This window comes from Oncorhynchus mykiss, chromosome 9, assembly GCF_013265735.2.
Source record: "Oncorhynchus mykiss isolate Arlee chromosome 9, USDA_OmykA_1.1, whole genome shotgun sequence".
Classification (NCBI taxonomy): domain Eukaryota; kingdom Metazoa; phylum Chordata; class Actinopteri; order Salmoniformes; family Salmonidae; genus Oncorhynchus; species Oncorhynchus mykiss.
Window position 1 is genome coordinate 20,082,085 of NC_048573.1, and position 21,333 is coordinate 20,103,417.

At 41.9% G+C, this 21,333-nt stretch overlaps 1 protein-coding gene across 1 annotated transcript; it reads right to left on the reverse strand.

Moving 5' to 3' along the window:
• Positions 1-6,022: 6,022 nt before the first annotated feature.
• Positions 6,023-21,003, reverse strand: LOC110531707 (dnaJ homolog subfamily C member 3). The gene is made up of 12 exons (XM_021615038.2): positions 20,381-21,003; positions 19,919-20,029; positions 19,440-19,564; positions 19,122-19,196; positions 18,133-18,276; positions 17,731-17,912; positions 17,362-17,481; positions 11,836-11,941; positions 11,446-11,566; positions 9,244-9,376; positions 8,859-9,007; positions 6,023-8,625 (listed from the first exon to the last, which is right to left on the reverse strand). Exons 1-12 carry the CDS (start codon positions 20,463-20,465, stop codon positions 8,495-8,497), a joined length of 1,482 nt encoding a protein of 493 aa, XP_021470713.1. The 5' UTR covers positions 20,466-21,003; the 3' UTR covers positions 6,023-8,494.
• Positions 21,004-21,333: the final 330 nt, after the last annotated feature.

Genomic DNA, 21,333 nt, shown 5'->3' on the forward strand with positions numbered 1-21,333 from the left:
CCCTTGTCTCCTATTAGCAGCATAGGCCGTTGACAAACGTCCTCCATCTCACTCGTTTCGGGACACGTCTTTCCAGGTCACACCAGTTGAGGCCATCAGTTAGTGTTAAAGTGCACGTGTTACTAGGAAAAGATATTCAGTATGAGGGATTTTTTTATTTTTAATTATCCCTTCTTCGTGGTATCCAATTGGTAGTTACAGTCTTGTCTCATCGCTGCAACTCCCGTACGGACTCAGGAGAGGCGAAGGCCGAGAGCCGTGCGTCCTCCGAAACACAACCCGGCCAAGCCACACTGCTTCTTGACACAATGCCCGCTTAACCCGGAAGCCAGCCACACCAATGTGTTTCGGATGGTACACCTGGCGACCATGTCAGCGTGCATTGCGCCCAGCCCGCCACAAGAGTCGCTAGAGTGCGATGGGACAAGAACATCTCTGCCAGCCAATCCCTCCCCTAACCCTGATGAAGCTGGGCCAATTGTGTGCCGCCCCATGGGTCTCCCGGTCACAGCTGCGACAGAGCCTGGACAAACCAGGATCTCTAGTGGCACAGCTAGCACTGTGATGCAGGGCCTGAGACCACTTAGGCCACTCGGGAGGCCCCAGTACGAGAGTTGCATGATTGCAAAAGTTTGCCATTATTTCCTAGTAATGTGTATTTGTCGTATCAATTTTTGCCCTTGTGGGGTTTGGTTTGCAAAGCAAATGCCCCACTTACATCTTCATTTTTCTTATTCTTTAGCGCGCAACTCCTCTTACACAAATACCATTCAAACTTCAAACGTGTAGACAGACTGGTTTGAGTTGAGTTGCTCGTATTCAACTTTTGATATCTTTTAAAATATTCAACTTTGTATCTATCTTCATTCAGGAGAGTGGGACTTTTTTCAACAATCTCCCCATTGTGACATCATCACTTCCAACATTCCATTCACTTTAAATGCAACAACTTTTGACACAAATCTGCTACTTTGAATATTTGCCAACCATTTAGACAAAAAGTTAGTGGGAAATCTTCCTCTACTTCACTGTTTTTAAAATCTGAAAACGGATTAGGAATAGCTTCTTCAAATTAATAGAGTGATCTGTTGTAATAACACATCAACTGCTTGCAATTATTGTCAGAAGCTAGCAGATTCATTACTTACCAACAGCAGTAAATTCCAATAACTAAATCACATTTTGAAGTTATCTCCTTGCTTTGTCTAACAACATTATCATGAATCTATTAAATAAATTGTGGGTCAGGGTGCAGCATTTATTTAGTTTCAAAGCACAAACGTTTGTTAGCATGTTTATCACTGGCTTTAGCAACACGTGCCTCGGAGGGGGACAATGTCTTCATAATAAATTCCCATGATTCAGAATCTGTTTCGGACCAAACAGTTTAGCACTAATATTTTGAATAATTCTCCGGTCTAAACTAACCTGGAATGATAGAGAAGATTTGTAATGCTCACTAGCTTCATTCTCAGGATTGTGCTCCGCGCTCTAAATATCTCAACTGGTACGTTGATCCTGTTGCGCTGATTGGATAGAGCGAAGCTGTCTCTGTTCAGAACCACACTACTACCACAACCACACAACTACTGACCACAATTACTAAGCACAACTGACACCACACAACTACTGACCACAATTACTGAAAACAACTACTGACCACAACCACACAGCTACTGACCATACAACTACTGGCCACAATAACAACTACAGACCATAACTACTGAACCACAACTCCTGACCACAACCACACAACTACTGACCAAGACTACTGACCACAACCACACAACTACTGATCACAATTACTAAGCACAACACTACTGACACACCACTCAACTACTGACCACAACTACTGAGCATACAACTATTGGCCACAACAACACAACTACAGACCATAACTACTACCACAACACTACTGACCACAATTACTAAGCACAACACTACTGACACACCATACAACTACTGAGAACAACTACTGACCACAACCACACAACTACGGAACAACAAAATTACTGACCACACAACTACTGGCCGCAACAACACAACTACTGACAACTTCTGGCCAAGACTACTGACCATAACACCACAACTACTGACAACACAACTACTGAACCACACTACTACCACAACCACACAACTACTGATCACAATTACTAAGCACAACACTACTGACACACCATACAACTACTGAGAACAACTACTGACCACAACCACACAACTACTGAACAACAAAATTACTGACCACACAACTACTGGCCGCAACAACACAACTACTGACAACTTCTGGCCAAGACTACTGACCATAACACCACAACTACTGACAACACAACTACTGAACCACACTACTACCACAACCACACAACTACTGATCACAATTACTAAGCACAACACTACTGACACACCACTCAACTACTGACCACAACCACATAACTACTGACCACAACCACTGAACCACACACCTGCTTAAGAAAAACTACTGACCATAACTACAAAACTCTGACCAAAATTACTGACCACAACCAACCAACTACTTACCACCCAGCCAAACAATGAGACCATAACTCCTAGCCACAACACTAGGCCAAAACTCCAGACCACAACCACTGAACCACACCACTACGGAACCACACAACTACTGGCCACAAGCACACATCTACTGAACCACACCACTACTGAACACAACTACTGACCACAACCACACAATGAGATTACAATTCCAGACCACAACCACATAACTACTGACCATATCCAACCAACTTCTGTCCACAACCACAACTATTGAACCACACACCTGCTTAACAAAGCTACTGACCACAACAACAAAACTGACCACAACCAACCATCTACTTACTACACAACTACTGATCACAACCACACAGAGACCACAACTCCAGACCACAGCCACATGACCACAACCACACAACTACTGACCACATCCAACCAACTCCTGACCACAACTACTGACCACTACTACTTAGCCACACACCTGCTTAACAAAACTACTGACCACAACCAATCAACTACTTACCACAACCACACAATGAGACCACAACTCCAGACGACATCCACATGACTACTGACCACAACCACACAGGTGCTACTGACCACAACTACTGAACCACACACCTACTTACCAAAACAACTGACCACAACTACTGAGCCACAATTACTAACCACACAACTACTGACCACAACCACACAGCTGCTACTGACCACAACTAACCACAAAACTACTAACGATAACCATACAACTACTGACCACAACTACTGAACCACACACCTACTTACTAAAACTACTGACCACAACCACACAGCTGCTACTGACCACAACACTACTGACCAACTACTGAACCACACACCTACTTAACAAAACTACTGACTACAACCACACAACTACTGACCACAACTACTAAACCACTACTACTGACCACATACCTACTTACCGAAACCACACTACTAAACCACAATTACTAACCACACAACTGCTACTGACCACAGCTACTAAACCACTACTACTGACCACAAAACTACTGACCCCAACTACTGCACCACATACCTACTTACCAAAACCACACTATTGCACCACACAACTACTGACCACAACACCAGAACTACAGACCACAACTGCCCATAACTACTGACCACAAGCACACATTTACCTACCACAACTACTGACCACAACACAACTAGAGACCATAACTACTGACTACAACCAATTACGGACCTGAACAGCACAACTAGAGACCATAACTACTGACAACTTCTGACCAAGACTACTGACCATAACACCATAACTACTGACCACACAACTACCACAATTACTAACCATAGCACTACTGACACACCACACAACTACTGAAAACAACTACTGACCACAAGCATGCAACTACTGACCACAACACAAATACAGACCATAGCTACTGAAAACAACTACTGACCACAATCACACAACTACTGAACCACAACTTACTACAAAACTACTGACCACAACCACACACACCTACTCACCAAAACGACTGAACACAACCAAACAATGGGACAACGACTCCAGACCACAACCACAGAACTACTGAACCACAACTACTGTCCACTACTACTGAACCACCCACCTGCTTAACAAAACTACTGACCCTGACCACAACCACATGACTACTGACCACAACCACACAGCTGCTACTGACCACACAACTACTGACCACAACCACACAGCTGCTACTGACCACACAACTACTGACCACAACCACACAGCTGCTACTGACCACACAACTACTGACCACAACATAACTACAGACCATAACCACTGAAAACAAGCACACATCTACTGACCACAAGCACACACCTACTTACCAAAACTACTGACCACAACTACACAACTACTAACCCACTCAACTAATGACCACAGCTAGACCACAACTCCTGACCACAACCACAGAACGACTGACCACAACTTCTGAACCACACACCTACTTAACAAAACTACTGACCACAACCAATCAACTACTGACCACAACCACAACTGCTAAACCACATCTACAGACCCACGCACCTACTTACCTACTCACCACAACTACTGAACTACACACATACCTACTTACCAAAACTACGCACCACAACCACACAACTACCGACCACTACTACTGGCTAGGGTTTGGCATTTGAAATGATCACTTTCGAATAATATCATTAAAGTAACACTTTTTAAACTTCTTCCACTACCACAAACTACTTTTAAAAGAGCTTTACCAAGCCCCACAACTTTACTTGTAAAGTTAACATCTAGTTATTGGTTGTGATTACAGGGCAGTCGGAAACTAAATTGTAGGTGTGTCAAACAAATAATTAAAGTCCACATAAACATTCATTTTCATGGAACTAGACAGACCCACCACCTGCCACAGATTGCTGGAAGAGGATTCTCATATTTGCACAACAATAAAAAGACAACTCAAACAAGAGCTAGAGATGGTTTGCTATCAGTAATGTACCATTTTAAAACTTTCTTCAAAATAAGATCACACCATCCACATAAAAACAGGGTTTGTTCACATATTTTAATACAGTTTTTAACATTTCAGTTGATTCTGTTTGGCAATGTAAAAACTATCCGTAAAAAAACAAACCCCAGAAAATAACCCATCCCAAATTATTCCATAATTTGTTGTTACAGCCGGAATTCAAAATGGATTAAAGTCTCACCACCTCTTCCACCAAGTGAAAGCACATTTTTTGAAAATGAAACACAGAAATATCCAATTTACATACATATTCACACGTCCGAGTCAATACTTTGTAGAAACACCATTGGCAGCGATTACAGCTGTGAGTCTTTCTGGGTATGTCTCTAAGAGCTTGCCACACCTGGATTGTATTATTCTAGCTTGGTTAAATTGATTGTTGGTCATTGCTAGACAACCAGCTGCAGGTCTTGCCATAGATTTAAGTATATTTAAGTCAAAACTTCTTGGTAAGCAACTTCAGTGTAGATTTGGCTTTGTATTCTAGATTATTGTCCTGCTGAAAGGTGAATTAATCTCCCAGTTTCCGGTGGAAAGCAGACTGAACCAGGTTTTCTTCTAGGATTTTGCCTGTGCTTAGCTCCATTGTTTCTGTTTCAACCTGATAAACTCACCAGTTCTTAACGATTATAAGCATACCCATAACATGATGCAACCACCACTATGCTTGAAAATATGGCAAGTGGTACTCAGTAATGTGTTGCATTGCATTTTCCCCCAAACATAACTTTTATATTCAGGACAAAGAGGGAATTGCTTTGCCACATTTCTTGCAGTATTACTTAAGTGCCTTGTTACAAACAGGATGCGTGTTTTAGAATATTTTTTATTCTGTACAGGCTTTCTTTTCACTGTCAATTAGGTTACTATTGTGGAGTAACTAGTGTTGTTGATCCATCCTCAGTTTTCTATCACTGCCATTAAACTCTAACTGCTTCAAAGTCACCATTGACCCCATGGTGAAATCCCTGAGCGATTTCCTTCCTCTCCTGCAACGGAGTTAGAAAGCACGCCTGTATCTTTGTAGTGACTGGGTGAGTTGATACATCATCTAAAGTATAATTAATAACTTCACCATGCTCAAAAGGGATATTTAATGTCTGCTCTAAAAATATATATATATATATATTTTCAACCCATCAATCAATAGGTGCCCTTCCCTACGAGGCATTGGAAAACCTCCCCGGTCTTTGTGGTTGAATCGATGTTTGAAATTCACTGCTCGACTGAGGGACCTTACAGATCCCCTGTGTGGGGGTACAGAGATGAGGTACTCATTCAAAAAAGTATATTAAACACATAACATTCCATGCAACTTGTGAAGCACATTTTTACTCCTGAACTTATTTAGGCTTGCCATAACAAAAAGTGATTGAAAACTTATTGACTGAATACATTTCAGCTTTTAATTAGTTAATTTTTCATTCATTTGTTAATTTATGAAAACCTAATTCCACTTTGACATTATGGGTTATTATGTGAAATCGTCCTAAAAACCATCTGTGTAAATCCACTTTAAATTCAGGCTGTAACACAACATGTGGTGAAAGTCAAGGGGTATGAATACTTTCTGAAGGCTTAGCAGTCAGTTTAGCAGTCAGTGACATTCAAAGCTTTCAGTTACAGCTATACTGTATCCTTAGAATTCAATGCATGTTAATAGTTGATGGGACGATATTGACAGTCCATACATGTTGTAGTCTATCATTTGTTTGACACATTAAAATGACTCAATAGTTTGTTCGTTGTTGCAGTCAGTCCCTTCAGTTGCTTTGAACCGTGGAACACATTTTCAGTAACATCAGGAGTGGTTATTAAAAAGAAAATCGACAAAATTCAAAAAGTGCAAGTTTTCATTCAGACATGCTTTGAAATCAATGAAAAAAGGAGAGAATGCAACAACGCAGGCTCTTTCAGGAAGCAGACAGAGAAGCTTCATGCTCACCCTTTTGATTGGGTACACAACTAGGAAGGAGTCGTGTGATTGGCATTGAGAAAAGACTCATCTTTATATCTGTGCCATTATAGCAAGCTCAATTTTTATGTAGTCAATTTTCTTCACGATTGGCTGATCGTCAGCCAATGAAGTTGGAAGTCCCTCCCAGTTGACTACATTAAAATGGTGGAAGCCCTCGATGGCACTGCCCATGCCAAAACTGCCTTTTGGCCACTAGAGGCCTCTATAATTTTCTATGGTGATTTGGTACGCAACCAGGAAGGGGTGAAAGCCAATTTAGTGGAGAACAACGTTCAGAGCTTTGCAGATAGAAATATAAAAAAACAGAACAGACACAGTTTGTGTGGTGAAGAGAATGACATCAATCTCTTATAAAACATTCTGAAAACTCTGAATGTTGTACTTTTCTGAATATAATCTGTCTGAGTAGCTTGGATGTCAGTCAATCTGATTTTATCCGACTTGAGCTCATCTTAGCATTATAAATAAATGGATAAGGAGTCCGACACCCAGGTTATTGTAGCAGAGCAAAAACCAAAAGAGCTACGTTGTTACCAAAACGAGCCCTTTGAGGAAGAATGAGGCGAGAAATAAAAAAAACTGCAAACAAAGCAATAGCAGCAGGCAGACATCCCAAAGAAAAAGGACATGGATACTGGAGGAGGGATGCACTGATGTCATCTACAGCCTGGGCCTAGTTGGGAGGACTGAACAGCACACCTATTCCAGTCTTCATTCTCGCATCTTCAACCACTCGAGTGGAAAATTGGAATTGCTCCAGAACAGAGCAGCACATATTGCACTTAGATGTACGCGGAGGGTGAATATCAGTGGTATGCATGTCAATCTCTTTTGGATCAAAGTTGAGGATTGATTGACTGCGTCACTATTGGTCTTTGAGGTGATGATGGGTTAAAAAGGTACTGAACTGTCCGTTCAAGCAGTTGGTACACAGTTCAGTACCACTCAAGACATGCAGCCAGAGGACTCTTCATAGTCCCCAGGTCAAGAAATGAGGCTGGGAAATGCACAGTACTAAATTAGAGTCATGACTACATGGAACTCTGCCACCCCAGGTAAGATTATCAGCCAGCCTTAAAACCAGATTTAAAAAAAAAACACCTCACGACGCCGACTGTGGAGAGACAGACATTTTTCTATGTATTGTATATTATTAGTTTTTTGTTTCCTGTTTCGACCCCAGGAAGAGTAGACATTGCCTTGGAAGCGCCTAATTGGGGATCCTAATAAAATACTTTTCAGAGTCAACTTGCCGACACATTGTCACCCAGTTTCATCCATGTAGAATCTGTGGTAGAAAGTTTAACCCTCGAGGGACAGTAGTAGTCCACCGCCTTTGACAGTCATTCACGTCCCCGTAGTCTCATTACATTACCCACAATCCCCCAAACCCGACACCTGGGTACATCCATAAATTACTCCACGGGTTTTCATAGGCCTTAAATCCCCCAATCGTAGGTCCTTTCCCGTTCCGTCAGCCCCCGCATGATTCCTGTCCTCACTAGTGGTTGAACTTGAAGTGGTAGTTGCCACCAGACTCGAAGGGGTTGAAGTGGAAGGGCCGTCCTTGGCCACCCTGCTGGCTCTCTGGGTCCAGGGGGTCCTCGCCCGAGTCAAATTTCTGACGCTTTTCTACAGGAGATGGAGAGATGTGGGAATAAGCAACAAGTTAATCTTGTTTCCGGCTAGGTTTCAACAGAAATGTTGATTCCTGAAAACAGGATGTCATCATACTGCAAATAGGTTACAGCTTCCTAAATACAATCATACCAGATATACATTTTCCAATATGGGAGGGGTTAATAGTCCTCTTATCTACAAGCTTGACGAACACTATCAGGTGCATATACAGTAAAGTACAGTACCTGGGTCAGTGAGCACCTCTTTAGCAGAGGCGATGTCGATGAACCTTTTCTCCGCCTCCTTCTTCTTTGCCTCCTCTCTGAAGTTGTCAGGATGCCACTGTTTGGCCAGCTTCCTGTACGCCTTGATGATTTCCTGTTTGTTGGCACTCCTGGAGAAAAATAACATAAGCTAAGGTAAATGACTGTTTGAATACAAGGAGCAAATGCATGCCAATTTCCCTGAGGTTATCACGGAGGGTGGTTGAAAATTATTTCAACATCATGAACTTCTCAATTGTCCAATTGCTTAAATATCACATATAGACAGTAGATTATGTCAAGGAAGGAAGGAATTATGCTTTTAAGAAATATTTAAACAGAGCTCCCTTCTCTAGGTCAGTCATACCTATTGACACCCAAGATCTTGTAATAGTCTCTCTTCCGGGAGAGCTTGAGCAGTTTTTGGGCTCGCTCCAGACCTTCCCTGATCTCATTGTTCTCCGTGTCAAACTCCCTCGCTTCCTGGTAGTCTTCCACCGCTAGAGACGTAGGGAGGGAGAGGTAAAGAAAGGCAGAGACATAAAAATATCAAAATGGATACTTGACAGAGCTGGCACTACGATCCCACTGGGATTTGACTGCAGTAAATCAGGACATTTACATATTTTACATGTTAGTCATTTAGCAGACACTCTTATCCAGAGCAACTTACAGTTAGTGCATTCATCTTAAGATAGCTAGCTGAGAACCATAAATCAGTCATAGTAAGTACATTCTTTCTCAATAAAGTAGATATCAGCAAAGTCAAAGCTAGTAAGAGGGGAAAAAGTGTTAGTTCAGGCTTTAGACTGGCTCCTGGCTACAAACACTGGGTTACATGGCAAGTTTGTGTTCCTCTGAGCTACAAAAAGCCCACAAGTAAACAAACGCAGTGTGAGTACTTGAGGGAGTGAAAAACAAAGCAAAATAAAGTGTTATCATTCCATGCCATCATTCTCTCTGCTACAGCACCGTAATTTCTGGACTATTAAGCGCACCTGAATATAAGCCGCACCCACTGAATTATAAAAAAAAAAAGTATTTTGTACATAAATAAGCCGCACGTCTATAAGCCGCAGGTGCCTACCAGTACATTGAAACAAATGAACTTTACACAGCCTTTAAACAAAACATGGCTTATAACAAAAATAAATAGGCTTTAACGAAACATGGCTTGTAACAAAAATTTAAAAATAGCATTAAACAGTAGCCTACCAAGAAAGTCACTATCTTCCTCCTCCTGTGCACTGAAATCATCTCCTTCGGTGTCGAATAGCCTCAGAATTGCTTCATCCGATGTTGGATCGTTTTCATTGTCGCTCTCATCACTTTCATCCAGACAAATTCCCCGCTGAGCTCATGCTGCCCTCTTCAACACGCAGCAGTCCAGCCTTTCGAAACCCGTTGATGATTTTTTGACAATGCTCTATGCTGTCAGGACCCACTGGCAGACTTGACCATAAGTTGCTCTTCGCATGCGGCCCGTTTTAGTGAAGGATTTCTCCCCACTTGTCATCCAAGCCTCCCACTGAACACGGAGCGCCACCTTAAATGCACGATTTACACTGATGTCGAGTGGCTGCAAATACTTTGGGCCATCTGCTTTTCTTCCCTCTGAAAGCTTTTGTTGTCTTTTTGCACTGAGTCAGTTCCTCACGCTGCTGTTTCCAACGTCTTATAATCGACTCATTAAGGCCAAGCTCCCATGCAGCAGCTCTATTTCATTTTCCAACAGCCAGATGGATCGCCTTCAACGTGAAAGCTGCATCATATGCATTTCTCCGTGTCTTTGCCATGATGAGGGTGACAAAATTACTACCGTAATCAGAATGATGGGAAGTTTGAGTGCGCTCGATTTACGTCACATTATGTGACGGTGCTCAGTTTTTTGCCGGCATGAATCTTGTGAAAGCGGGAAAAATCCATAAATTAGCCGCGTCATTGTATAAACCGCGAGGTTCAAAGCGTGGGAATAAAGTAGCGGCTTATAGTCCGGAAATTACGGTAATAGCATGGAGAAATCTGTGGTTTAAAGTACTCAAGTAAAAAATACTTTAAAGTACTACTTAAGTAGTTTAGGGTGTCTGTAGTTTACTATTTATATTTTTGACAACTTATACTCCACTACATTCCTAAAGAAAATAAATGTACTTTTTACTCCTTACATTTTCCCTGACAACCAAAGGTACTTGGTACATTTTGAATGCTTAGCAGGACAGGAACATTTTCTAAATTCATGCACTCATCAAGAGAACATCCCTGGTCATCCCTACTGCAGACAACTTTGTTTGTAAATTATGTCTGAGTGTTGAACTGTGCCCCTGGCTATCTGCAAATAAATAATACAATTGTGTCGTCTGGTTTGCTTAATATAAGAAATGTTTAATGATTTATACTTTTACTTTTGATACTTAAGTACATTTCAAACCAAATACTTTTAGACTTTTACTCAAGTAGTATTTTACTGGGTGACTCACTTGTACTTGAGTCATTTTCTTTTATTAAGGTATCTTTACTTCTACTCAAGTATGAAAAATTGGGCACTTTTTACACCACTGGGTGAAAGTACCTTTCTCGTAGTCCTGGTTGAGGATGAAAGCCTCAGCTCTGTCTCGGAGGATGTTGATGTTACGTGGGTCTCTCTGGTGGGCTTCAGAACAGATGTCTATTGCCTTAGCAGTCATCTTGTTCTGGTGGAGAAAAATGGAACAACGTATATTAAGCATTATTATTGGGTCCCAGTCCATTAGTAATTACACAATCATTAAGTAATATACTTTAAAAAAAAGTTATGTGAAGTCAGAGGTAGTAAAATTATGAGAATTTGAACACACTACCAATGAATTTCTGACTTTAGTAGAAGAAGGCCAAGCTATTACTATCAAATGACTATGGCTGAGGCCATGGTAACGGTCCACTCCATAGGTTAAATCTTTCTACAGTATGTGATGGGACCCACCTTGACCAGGCAGAAGCAGATCCTCTCATTGGCCTTGTTGGTGTAGTATGGGACATTAGGCTCTCTTCTCATCACTGACTCATACTTGACTATGGCCTCCTGATACCTGAGAACAAACATTTAATAATATACATTTTAGAGCAACAAGACATAAAATACAACCACCATACAATAGTCAGAACTAAAATCAACCAAAGTGGATACAAATAGGTTTGGTGCTAAAACCTAAAACTGTCAAAGGAACACAAGGAGTGAAATTATAAAACACAAAGCATGGGAACTGAAACATAAGCCCACATGGAGGGACTACCATTTAAGACCACATAGGAAGGCAGGAATTGACATTAAGGGTTGACCTATTGCCTGGGGATGAGCAGTCGTACAAGTTGAGCCTGCTCTGAGGTTGCCCCATTTAAACTCCCAAACTGCGAAGAATTCCAGTAGCCTAAAACAGGTTTTTCTGGTTCCTCTCCATTGTTTAAGTGAAAGGCCAAACATTTATGGAAGTCGGCAAGTAGAGCCTGCTCAGATTGTTTTTACTGAACAGAATACAAAGAATTCCAGTATTGATCTTTCTGATTCTGGTTCAATTCTTGGACCGACTCTCTTCTCTGTATGCATCAATAATGTCGCTCTTGCTGCTGGTGAGCCTCTGATCCACCTCTACGCAGACGACACCATTCTGTATACTTCTGGCCTTTCTTTGGACACTGTTAACAACCCTCCAGGCAAGCTTCAATGCCATACAACTCTCCTTCCGTGGCCTCCAATTGCTCTTAAATACAAGTAAAACTACAGTGCCTTGCGAAAGTATTCGGCCCCCTTGAACTTTGCGACCTTTTGTCACATTTCAGACTTCAAACATAAAGATAAAAAACTGTATTTTTTTGTGAAGAATCAACATCAAGTGGGACACAATCATGAAGTGGAACGACATTTATTGGATATTTCAAACTTTTTAACAAATCAAAAACTGAAAAATTGGGCGTGCAAAATTATTCAGCCCCCTTAAGTTAATACTTTGTAGCGCCACCTTTTGCTGCGATTACAGCTGTACGTCGCTTGGGGTATGTCTCTATCAGTTTTGCACATCGAGAGACAAATGTTTTCCCATTCCTCCTTGCAAAACAGCTCGAGCTCAGTGAGGTTGGATGGAGAGCATTTGTGAACAGCAGTTTTCAGTTCTTTCCACAGATTCTCGATTGGATTCAGGTCTGGACTTTGACTTGGCCATTCTAACACCTGGATATGTTTATTTTTGAACCATTCCATTGTAGATTTTGCTTTATGTTTTGGATCATTGTCTTGTTGGAAGACAAATCTCCGTCCCAGTCTCAGGTCTTTTGCAGACTCCATCAGGTTTTCTTCCAGAATGGTCCTGTATTTGGCTCCATCCATCCTCCCATCAATTTTAACCATCTTCCCTGTCCCTGCTGAAGAAAAGCAGGCCCAAACCATGATGCTGCCACCACCATGTTTGACAGTGGGGATGGTGTGTTCAGGGTGATGAGCTGTGTTGCTTTTACGCCAAACATAACGCTTTGCATTGTTGCCAAAAAGTTCAATTTTGGTTTCATCTGACCAGAGCACCTTCTTCCACATGTTTGGTGTGTCTCCCAGGTGGCTTGTGGCAAACTTTAAACGACACTTTTTATGGATATCTTTAAGAAATGGCTTTCTTCTTGCCACTCTTCCATAAAGGCCAGATTTGTGCAATATACGACTGATTGTTGTCCTATGGACAGAGTCTCCCACCTCAGCTGTAGATCTCTGCAGTTCATCCAGAGTGATCATGGGCCTCTTGGCTGCATCTCTGATCAGTCTTCTCCTTGTATGAGCTGAAAGTTTAGAGGGACGGCCAGGTCTTGGTAGATTTGCAGTGGTCTGATACTCCTTCCATTTCAATATTATCGCTTGCACAGTGCTCCTTGGGATGTTTAAAGCTTGAGAAATTATTTTGTATCCAAATCCGGCTTTAAACTTCTTCACAACAGTATCTCGGACCTGCCTGGTGTGTTCCTTGTTCTTCATGATGCTCTCTGCGCTTTTGACGGACCTCTGAGACTATCACAGTGCAGGTGCATTTATACGGAGACTTGATTACACACAGGTGGATTGTATTTATCATCATCATTAGTCATTTAGGTCAACATTGGATCATTCAGAGATCCTCACTGAACTTCTGGAGAGAGTTTGCTGCACTGAAAGTAAAGGGGCTGAATATTGTTGCACGCCCAATTTTTCAGTTTTTGATTTGTTAAAAAAGTTTGAAATATCCAATAAATGTCGTTCCACTTCATGATTGTGTCCCACTTGTTGTTGATTCTTCACAAAAAAATACAGTTTTATATCTTTATGTTTGAAGCTTGAAATGTGGCAAAAGGTCGCAAAGTTCAAGGGGGCCGAATACTTTCGCAAGGCACTGTAAATGCATGCTCTTCAACCGATCGCTGCCTGCACCTGCCCAACATCACTACTCTGGACGGCTCTGACTTAGAATACGTGGACAACTACAAATTCCTAGGTGTCTGGTTAGACTGTAAACTCTCCTTCCAGACCCACATCAAACATCTCCAATCCAAAGTTAAATCTAGAATTGGCTTCCTATTTCGTAACAAAGCATCCTTCACTCATGCTGCCAAACATACCCTTGTAAAACTGACCATCCTACCAATCTTCGACTTTGGCGATGTCATTTACAAAATAGCCTCCAATAACCTACTAAACAAATTGGATGCAGTCTATCACAGTGCAATCCGTTTTGTCACCAAAGCCCCATATACTACCCACCATTGCGACCTGTACGCTCTCGTTAGCTGGCCCTCGCTTCATACTCGTCGCCAAACCCACTGGCTCCATGTCATCTACAAGACCCTGCTAGGTAAAGTCCCCCCTTATCTCAGCTCGCTGGTCACCATAGCATCACCCACCTGTAGCACGCGCTCCAGCAGGTATATCTCTCTGGTCACCCCCAAAATCAATTCTTTCTTTGGCTGCCTCTCCTTCCAGTTCTCTGCTGCCAATGACTGGAACGAACCACAAAAATCTCTGAAATTGGAAACAATTATCTCCCTCACTAGCTTTAAGCACCAACTGTCAGAGCAGCTCACAGATTACTGCACATAGCCCACCTATAATTTAGCCCAAACAACTACCTCTTTCCCTACTGTATTTATTTTATTTAGCTCCTTGGCACCCCATTATTTTTATTTCTACTTTGCACATTCTTCCACTGCAAATCTACCATTCCAGTGTTACTTGCTATATTGTATTTACTTTGCCACCATGAATTTTTTTTTTTTTGCCTTTACCTCCCTTATCTCACCTCATTTGCTCACATCGTATATAGACTTGTTTATACTGTATGTTTGTTTTACTCCATGTGTAACTCTGTGTCGTTGTATGTGTCGAACTGCTTTGCTTTATCTTGGCCAGGTCGCAATTGTAAATGAGAACTTGTTCTCAACTTGCCTACCTGGTTAAATAAAGGTGAAATAAAAAAAAATATTCCTCCACTATGTGTAGGCAAAAGTCAGACAATATATGCCACTTCTGCATGTAAATTGCTTATTTACATTTTCGGGCAAGAAGTTGATTAAACAGCGTGATAATTACACAGGTGCACTTTGTGCTGGGGACAATAAAAGGTGATTTTAAAATATGCAGTTGTCACACAACACAATGCCACAGATGTCTCAAGTTGAGGAAGTGTACAATTGGCATGCTGACTGCAGGAATGTCCACCAGAGCTGTTGGCAGAGAATTTAGGAGTATTTCTGTCTGTAATAAAGCCCTTTTGAGGAGGAAAAACCTCATTCTGATTGGCTGGGCCTGGCTCCTCAGTTGGTGGCTGCACCCCTGCCCAGTCATGTGAAATCCACAGATTAGGGACTAATACATTCATTTTAAATGTACCAATTTCCTTATATGAACTGTACCTCAGTAAAAACATGTACACTACCGATGAAAAGTTTGGGGTCACTTAAAAATATCCTTGTTTTTGAAAGCAAAACATTTTGTCCATTAAAATAACATACAATTGATCAGATATACAGTGTTGACATAGTCATTTACAACATGAACAATTGTTGCTGGAAACGACTGATTTTTTATGGAATATCTACATAGGCGTACAGAGGCACATTATCAGCAACCATCACTCCTGTGTTCCAATGGCACATTGTGTTAGCTAATCCAAGTTGATCATTTTAAAAGGCTAATTGATCATTAGAAAACCCTTTTGCAATTATGTTAGCTCAGCTGAAAACTGTTGTTCTGATTAAAGAAGCAATAAAACTTCTTTAGACTAGTTGAGTATCTGGAGCCTCAGCATTTGTTGGTTTGATTACAGGCTCAAAATGGCCAGAAACAGACCTTTCTTCTAAAACTTGTCAGTCTATTCTTGTTCTGAGAAATGAAGGCTATTCCATGCAATAAATTGCCAAGAAACTGAAGATCTCATACAACGCTGTGTACTACTCCCTTCACAGAACAGCTCAAACTGGCTCTAACCAGAATAGAAAGAGGAGTGGGAGGCCCCTGTGCACAACTGAGCAAGAGGACAAGTACATTTGGGTGTCTAGTTTGAGAAACAGACGCCTCACAAGTCATCAACTGGCAGCTTCATTAAATAGTACCCACAAAACACCAGTGAAGAGGTGACTCTGGGATGCTGGCCTTCTAGGCAGAGTTGCAAAGAAAAAGCCATATCTCAGACTGGACAATAAAAATAAAAGATTAAGATGGGCAAAAGAACACAGACACTGGACAGAGGAAAGTTGGAAAAAAAGTGTCATGGACAGACGAATCTAAGTTTAATGTGTTCGGATCACAAAGAAGAACATTAGTGAGATGCAGAAAAAAAATGTAAGATGCTGGAGGAGTGCTTGACACCATCTGTAAAGCATGGTGGAGGCAATGTGATGGTCTGGGGGTTCTTTTGGTGATGGTAAAGTGGGATATTCGGAAAGGGTAAAAGGGATCTTGAAGAAGGAAGGCTATCACTCCATTTTGCAACGCCATGCCATACCCTGTGGACAGCGCTTAATTGGTACCAATTTCCTTCTACAACAGGACAATGACCCAAAGCACAGCTCCAACAAACTATGCAATAACTATTTAGGGAAGAAGCAGTCGGCTAGTATTCTGTCTATAATGGAGTGGCCAGCACAGTCACCGGATCTCAACCCTATTGAGCTGTTGTGGGAGCAGCTTGACCGTATGGTACGTAAGAAGTGCCCATCAAGCCAATCCAACTTGTGGGAGGTGCTTCAGGAAGCATGGGGTGAAATCTCTTCAGATTACCTCAACAAATTGACAACTAGAATGCCAAAAGTCTGCAAGGCTTCAATTGCTGCAAATTGAAGAATCTTTGACGAAAGCAAAGTTTGAAGGACAATTATTATTTCAAAGAAAAATCCATGTTTAAAACCTTGTCAACATCTTGACTAGATTTCTTATTAAAAAAAAATTTAAAAAATATATCCCCCTTCAGAGCAGGCTCAACTTGCATACAGTGGTACTGACCTCGCCTCCTCGATGTGCTCCTCGGCAGAGTCCAGCTGCTTGCTGAGCTTCTTCACCTGTTTGTAGTGGGATAAACAGTCCTTGTCATCCTGGTCCAGCTTCAGACACTCTCGGACGTGACTGCACAGAGAGAGATTTTCATATAATGTAAAGCGGATTGAGATTATTTTTCCCCCCATGAATTTTGAAAGAGTGAGTATTTTTTACCAACTGACAAACCTCAAGTGCCACAATCAACCACAAAAACTCAAACCAATGTTGCTCTGAAGCCCAAAAGCTCTTAATTTAAATGTATTTGCTTGATAAACATGGTTGATTGTTTGCTTAAATCACACCTCCCCATTACTAATAAATTCATGGTGAGCGTACCCTAGTGACTCCTGGTGCTCTCCCAGGCTATAATGCAGGATGCTGAGCTTGAGGAAGGCAGCTCGGTTGTCATTCCTCAGCTGGGTGGTGGGAGTCAGGTCGTGGATGGCCTTCCTGGGATCTCCCAGGCGGATGTAGCAATCAGCTCGGAGCTCCCGTGACTCAGGGTCCCAGGGGGAGAGCTGAGGAGAAAGAGAGGTAAGTTCAGTGGTGTGAATTTTCCCTTTTTATGATTTGATACAAAGACTGTAGAAGTATAGTACAGCACTGTTTGATGATGAAGGTATTGTTTAGGTGAAAAGGCATTTCTTTCCATCCTCAGACTAGGCCATGTGACAGAGGGAGCCCCTACCTCCATGACAAGGCCCAATTGCTAGGCCCTGTGGTGGAGCTAGCCCCTACCTCTACGACGCGGTCCAGCACAGTGATGGTGGTGCTGTAGTCTCCGCTGTGGTGGGCCGCGTGGGCCTCCTCCTGCAGCTCCTCCAGCTTGTTGGCCCTCATCAACTGGTCCCGTGCCTCCTCCTGGTCAGGGGAGCGATGCAGCTGAGGAGGAGAAGGAAGTAAATCAAATAGAAAGATCAAGTTTCTGAAGAAACTGTGACATATTTATTACAAGCTTAGAATTGCTATAAAAGATCAATCATATCAGGTCTAAAAATACATATCCCCACACAACACATCAAGTCTTATCTAATCCTTCAGATTCCCTTTACTTCGCCCACATCACATAATTGCAGTAACAAAATGACAATGAATAAGTTTATTTTTAAGCTAAACATGAGACAGTGAAACGATACGATGGTATGAGCATTCGGAAAATACAGCAGTGAGATTTTGATTGAAAGAAGGATGAGGTAGAAATATATAGAGATATATACAAACATAATTAATAGTATGGTAGTAGTAGCAGCATTTTAAACTCAGCAAAATAAGAAATGTCCTCTCACTGTTAACTGCGGCGTCTTAGGCATCTCACAGCATGGACATTGCAATTTATTGACCTGGCCACATCTGCAGTCCTCATGCCTCCTTGCAGCATGCCTAAGGCACATTCACGGAGATGAGCATGGACCCTGGGCATCTTTCTTTTGGTGTTTTTCAGAGTCAGTAGAAAGGCCTCTTTAGTGTCCAAAGTTTTCATAACTGTGACCTTAATTGCCTATTGTCTGTAAGCTGTTAGTGTCTTAAAGACCGTTCCACAGGTGCATGTTCATTAACTGTTATGGTTCATTGAACAAGCATGGGAAACAGTGTTTAAACCCTTTACAATTAAGATCTGTAAAGTTTTGGATATTTACGAATTATCTTTGAAAGACAGCATCCTGAAAAAGGGACTTTTTTTGTTGTTGCTGAATTTAGTTGTTCTATTTCTAAGCATCTAGACTTACCACAGTCTCAAAGTCCTCCCGAGCATCCTGGGTGTTGCCCTGCTTCAGGAGGATATTCCCTCTCTGCAGTCTGGCCTGGAAACATGGAGGCAGTTGGAGGGAGAGAGAGAAAGGGATGAATGTTGAAAGTAGGAGGAGAGAGAAACAATGAGGGAGGGAGCCAGAGAGGGTGACATGGGACACAAAGACAGAGAAAGATACAGGTAGAGATAGATAAAGAAATAGTTAAAAACAATATCACAACATTGTGTCCATTACTGTGATTTATCATGACAACAGAGAAAATTTTATTGTTGATTACTTTCTGTGTCCACTTACAGCCAGGAAGTCTGGTTTGAGCTGGATGGCCCTGGTCAGATCTGGAAGGGCTGATTTGGACTTCCCCATGGCCAGAAACACAGCTGCCCGCTTGTAGTAGGTGAGGTAGTTCTTAGAGTCTCCCTCTGAGGGGAGGCATAGGGTTGAATACATTACGTCAGTAGGTGATCACATACTTTAGATCTAGCTATTTTCATGTGGCTACATTGATTACATGGCCATACATTGACTGAAAGTGTGTAGGTATAAATGGTCAATGTGTTTATCTAAGTGAAAGAGAGTGAGATCTGAAAGGATGCATGACAAAGTTAGAATACAACGATTCATCCTTTGGAAGGACTGTGTTATGCATTGCAGCAGCCTGACTTATTTTTAAGAGAGGGTACTAACGGAGGGAGAGACAGACAGACACAAAGGCTACAGGCTGAGATCTAAGGATGTTTGAGTTATGATAACGAGTGTCTGGTTGGTAACCTTACCCACTGCATAGTGGTAGTGGGACAAAGCCTCCGCCAGTTGACCAGCGGCCAACAGCTTACGGCCCATCTCCAAGTGCTGCTCAATCTCCACATGAGTTGCCCCCAAGACACCTGAAACAACACTTTGTGTGCGTGAGCCTCTAAGAAGGCCCCAAAGCAATACATATAGCTTGTTCAGCTAACAGCATAGGAACTGACTTTAATGCAGGAAACAGAGTATGTTTTGTTGGGAAGGGGGATATTCAAAAGACAAGTGGAAAAGCAGCTAAGTTACAGCCAAAGGATTTGGGTAGCCTAGTTAGCCTACAGCTAGTAGCAAGCAATGGGGAGGCACACCTGATCATGCTGAACCCTATACAACCGGTCGTAGCTAAGGAAATGACTGAATAGTTTAGTTACCGGTATTTTCTATGCACAATGCAGGCAGAACTTTTACAGCACAAAACACTACCTTGTCCTTACCGTCCAACTGGATGTCCAGAATGACACAGAGCAGAGACAAGGAAGACAGGACCCCGTTGAGACCTTTCCGTCGACCCGACTCCATACTTGAATACTTCAAACTTCTCCCGGAGCTGTATATTTCACGTCTCTAATTATATTGAACGCTATCATTTAAACTGTAATTTCCTTCGTCGTTTTTCTTCCTGAACCTTTGAGGATAACAAGTGTTCCCATAGTCCGGTTAAGAAATAGTTCCGAGTGACACAGTGGAACGCCACTGGAAGGTTCCTGCAATTACCTTGCGAAGGACAACACAAGTTGTTTAGACAACCAAGAGTGAGCAAAAATATAGCATGAATCTAATATATTGTTCCAATTTTCTCTACGTGGCATGCCATTGAATAACTTCGGCAAATGTCAACAATAGGTGGTTTCTTAAGTGAAACTTCAACCGGTCCCGTTACTGGCCTCCTTCACTGATTCAAACTGCCCTACATTTCTTTAGTGAAGTGCAGTTCGCGAATTGTTCATTCTTTTTGAACGGTTCTTTTTACCGACTCGCGAGTCATGATTCATTTTCTGAGTGATTTGTTCATTTTTGTCGTTAGTTTAACTTGCTAGTGCTGGCGTCAATGAGTCCTACAGCATAGGCTGGCTACACGCTCTTCCGGCACAGAAGCTCCAGAGACATGATCAAACCGCCAACTGTCTTTCATATACTGAAATAGATCATGAGCATAGCGAAGACAAATACATGTTTAGAACTGATCATTGATCTCATGGTGCAAGAAATAATATAAATAATGTATTATTGAACGTTATGATGGACACAGCGTTGTAGAACCAAAACATACACCTGTGCAAACCCGAACTCGAGAACGAATATTTTGGAGGGGCTGAAGTTCGCGAACGATATTGTGCTTATCACCCTCACCGCAATCACCCAATACATTCCGCCAAGAGTCGTTCAC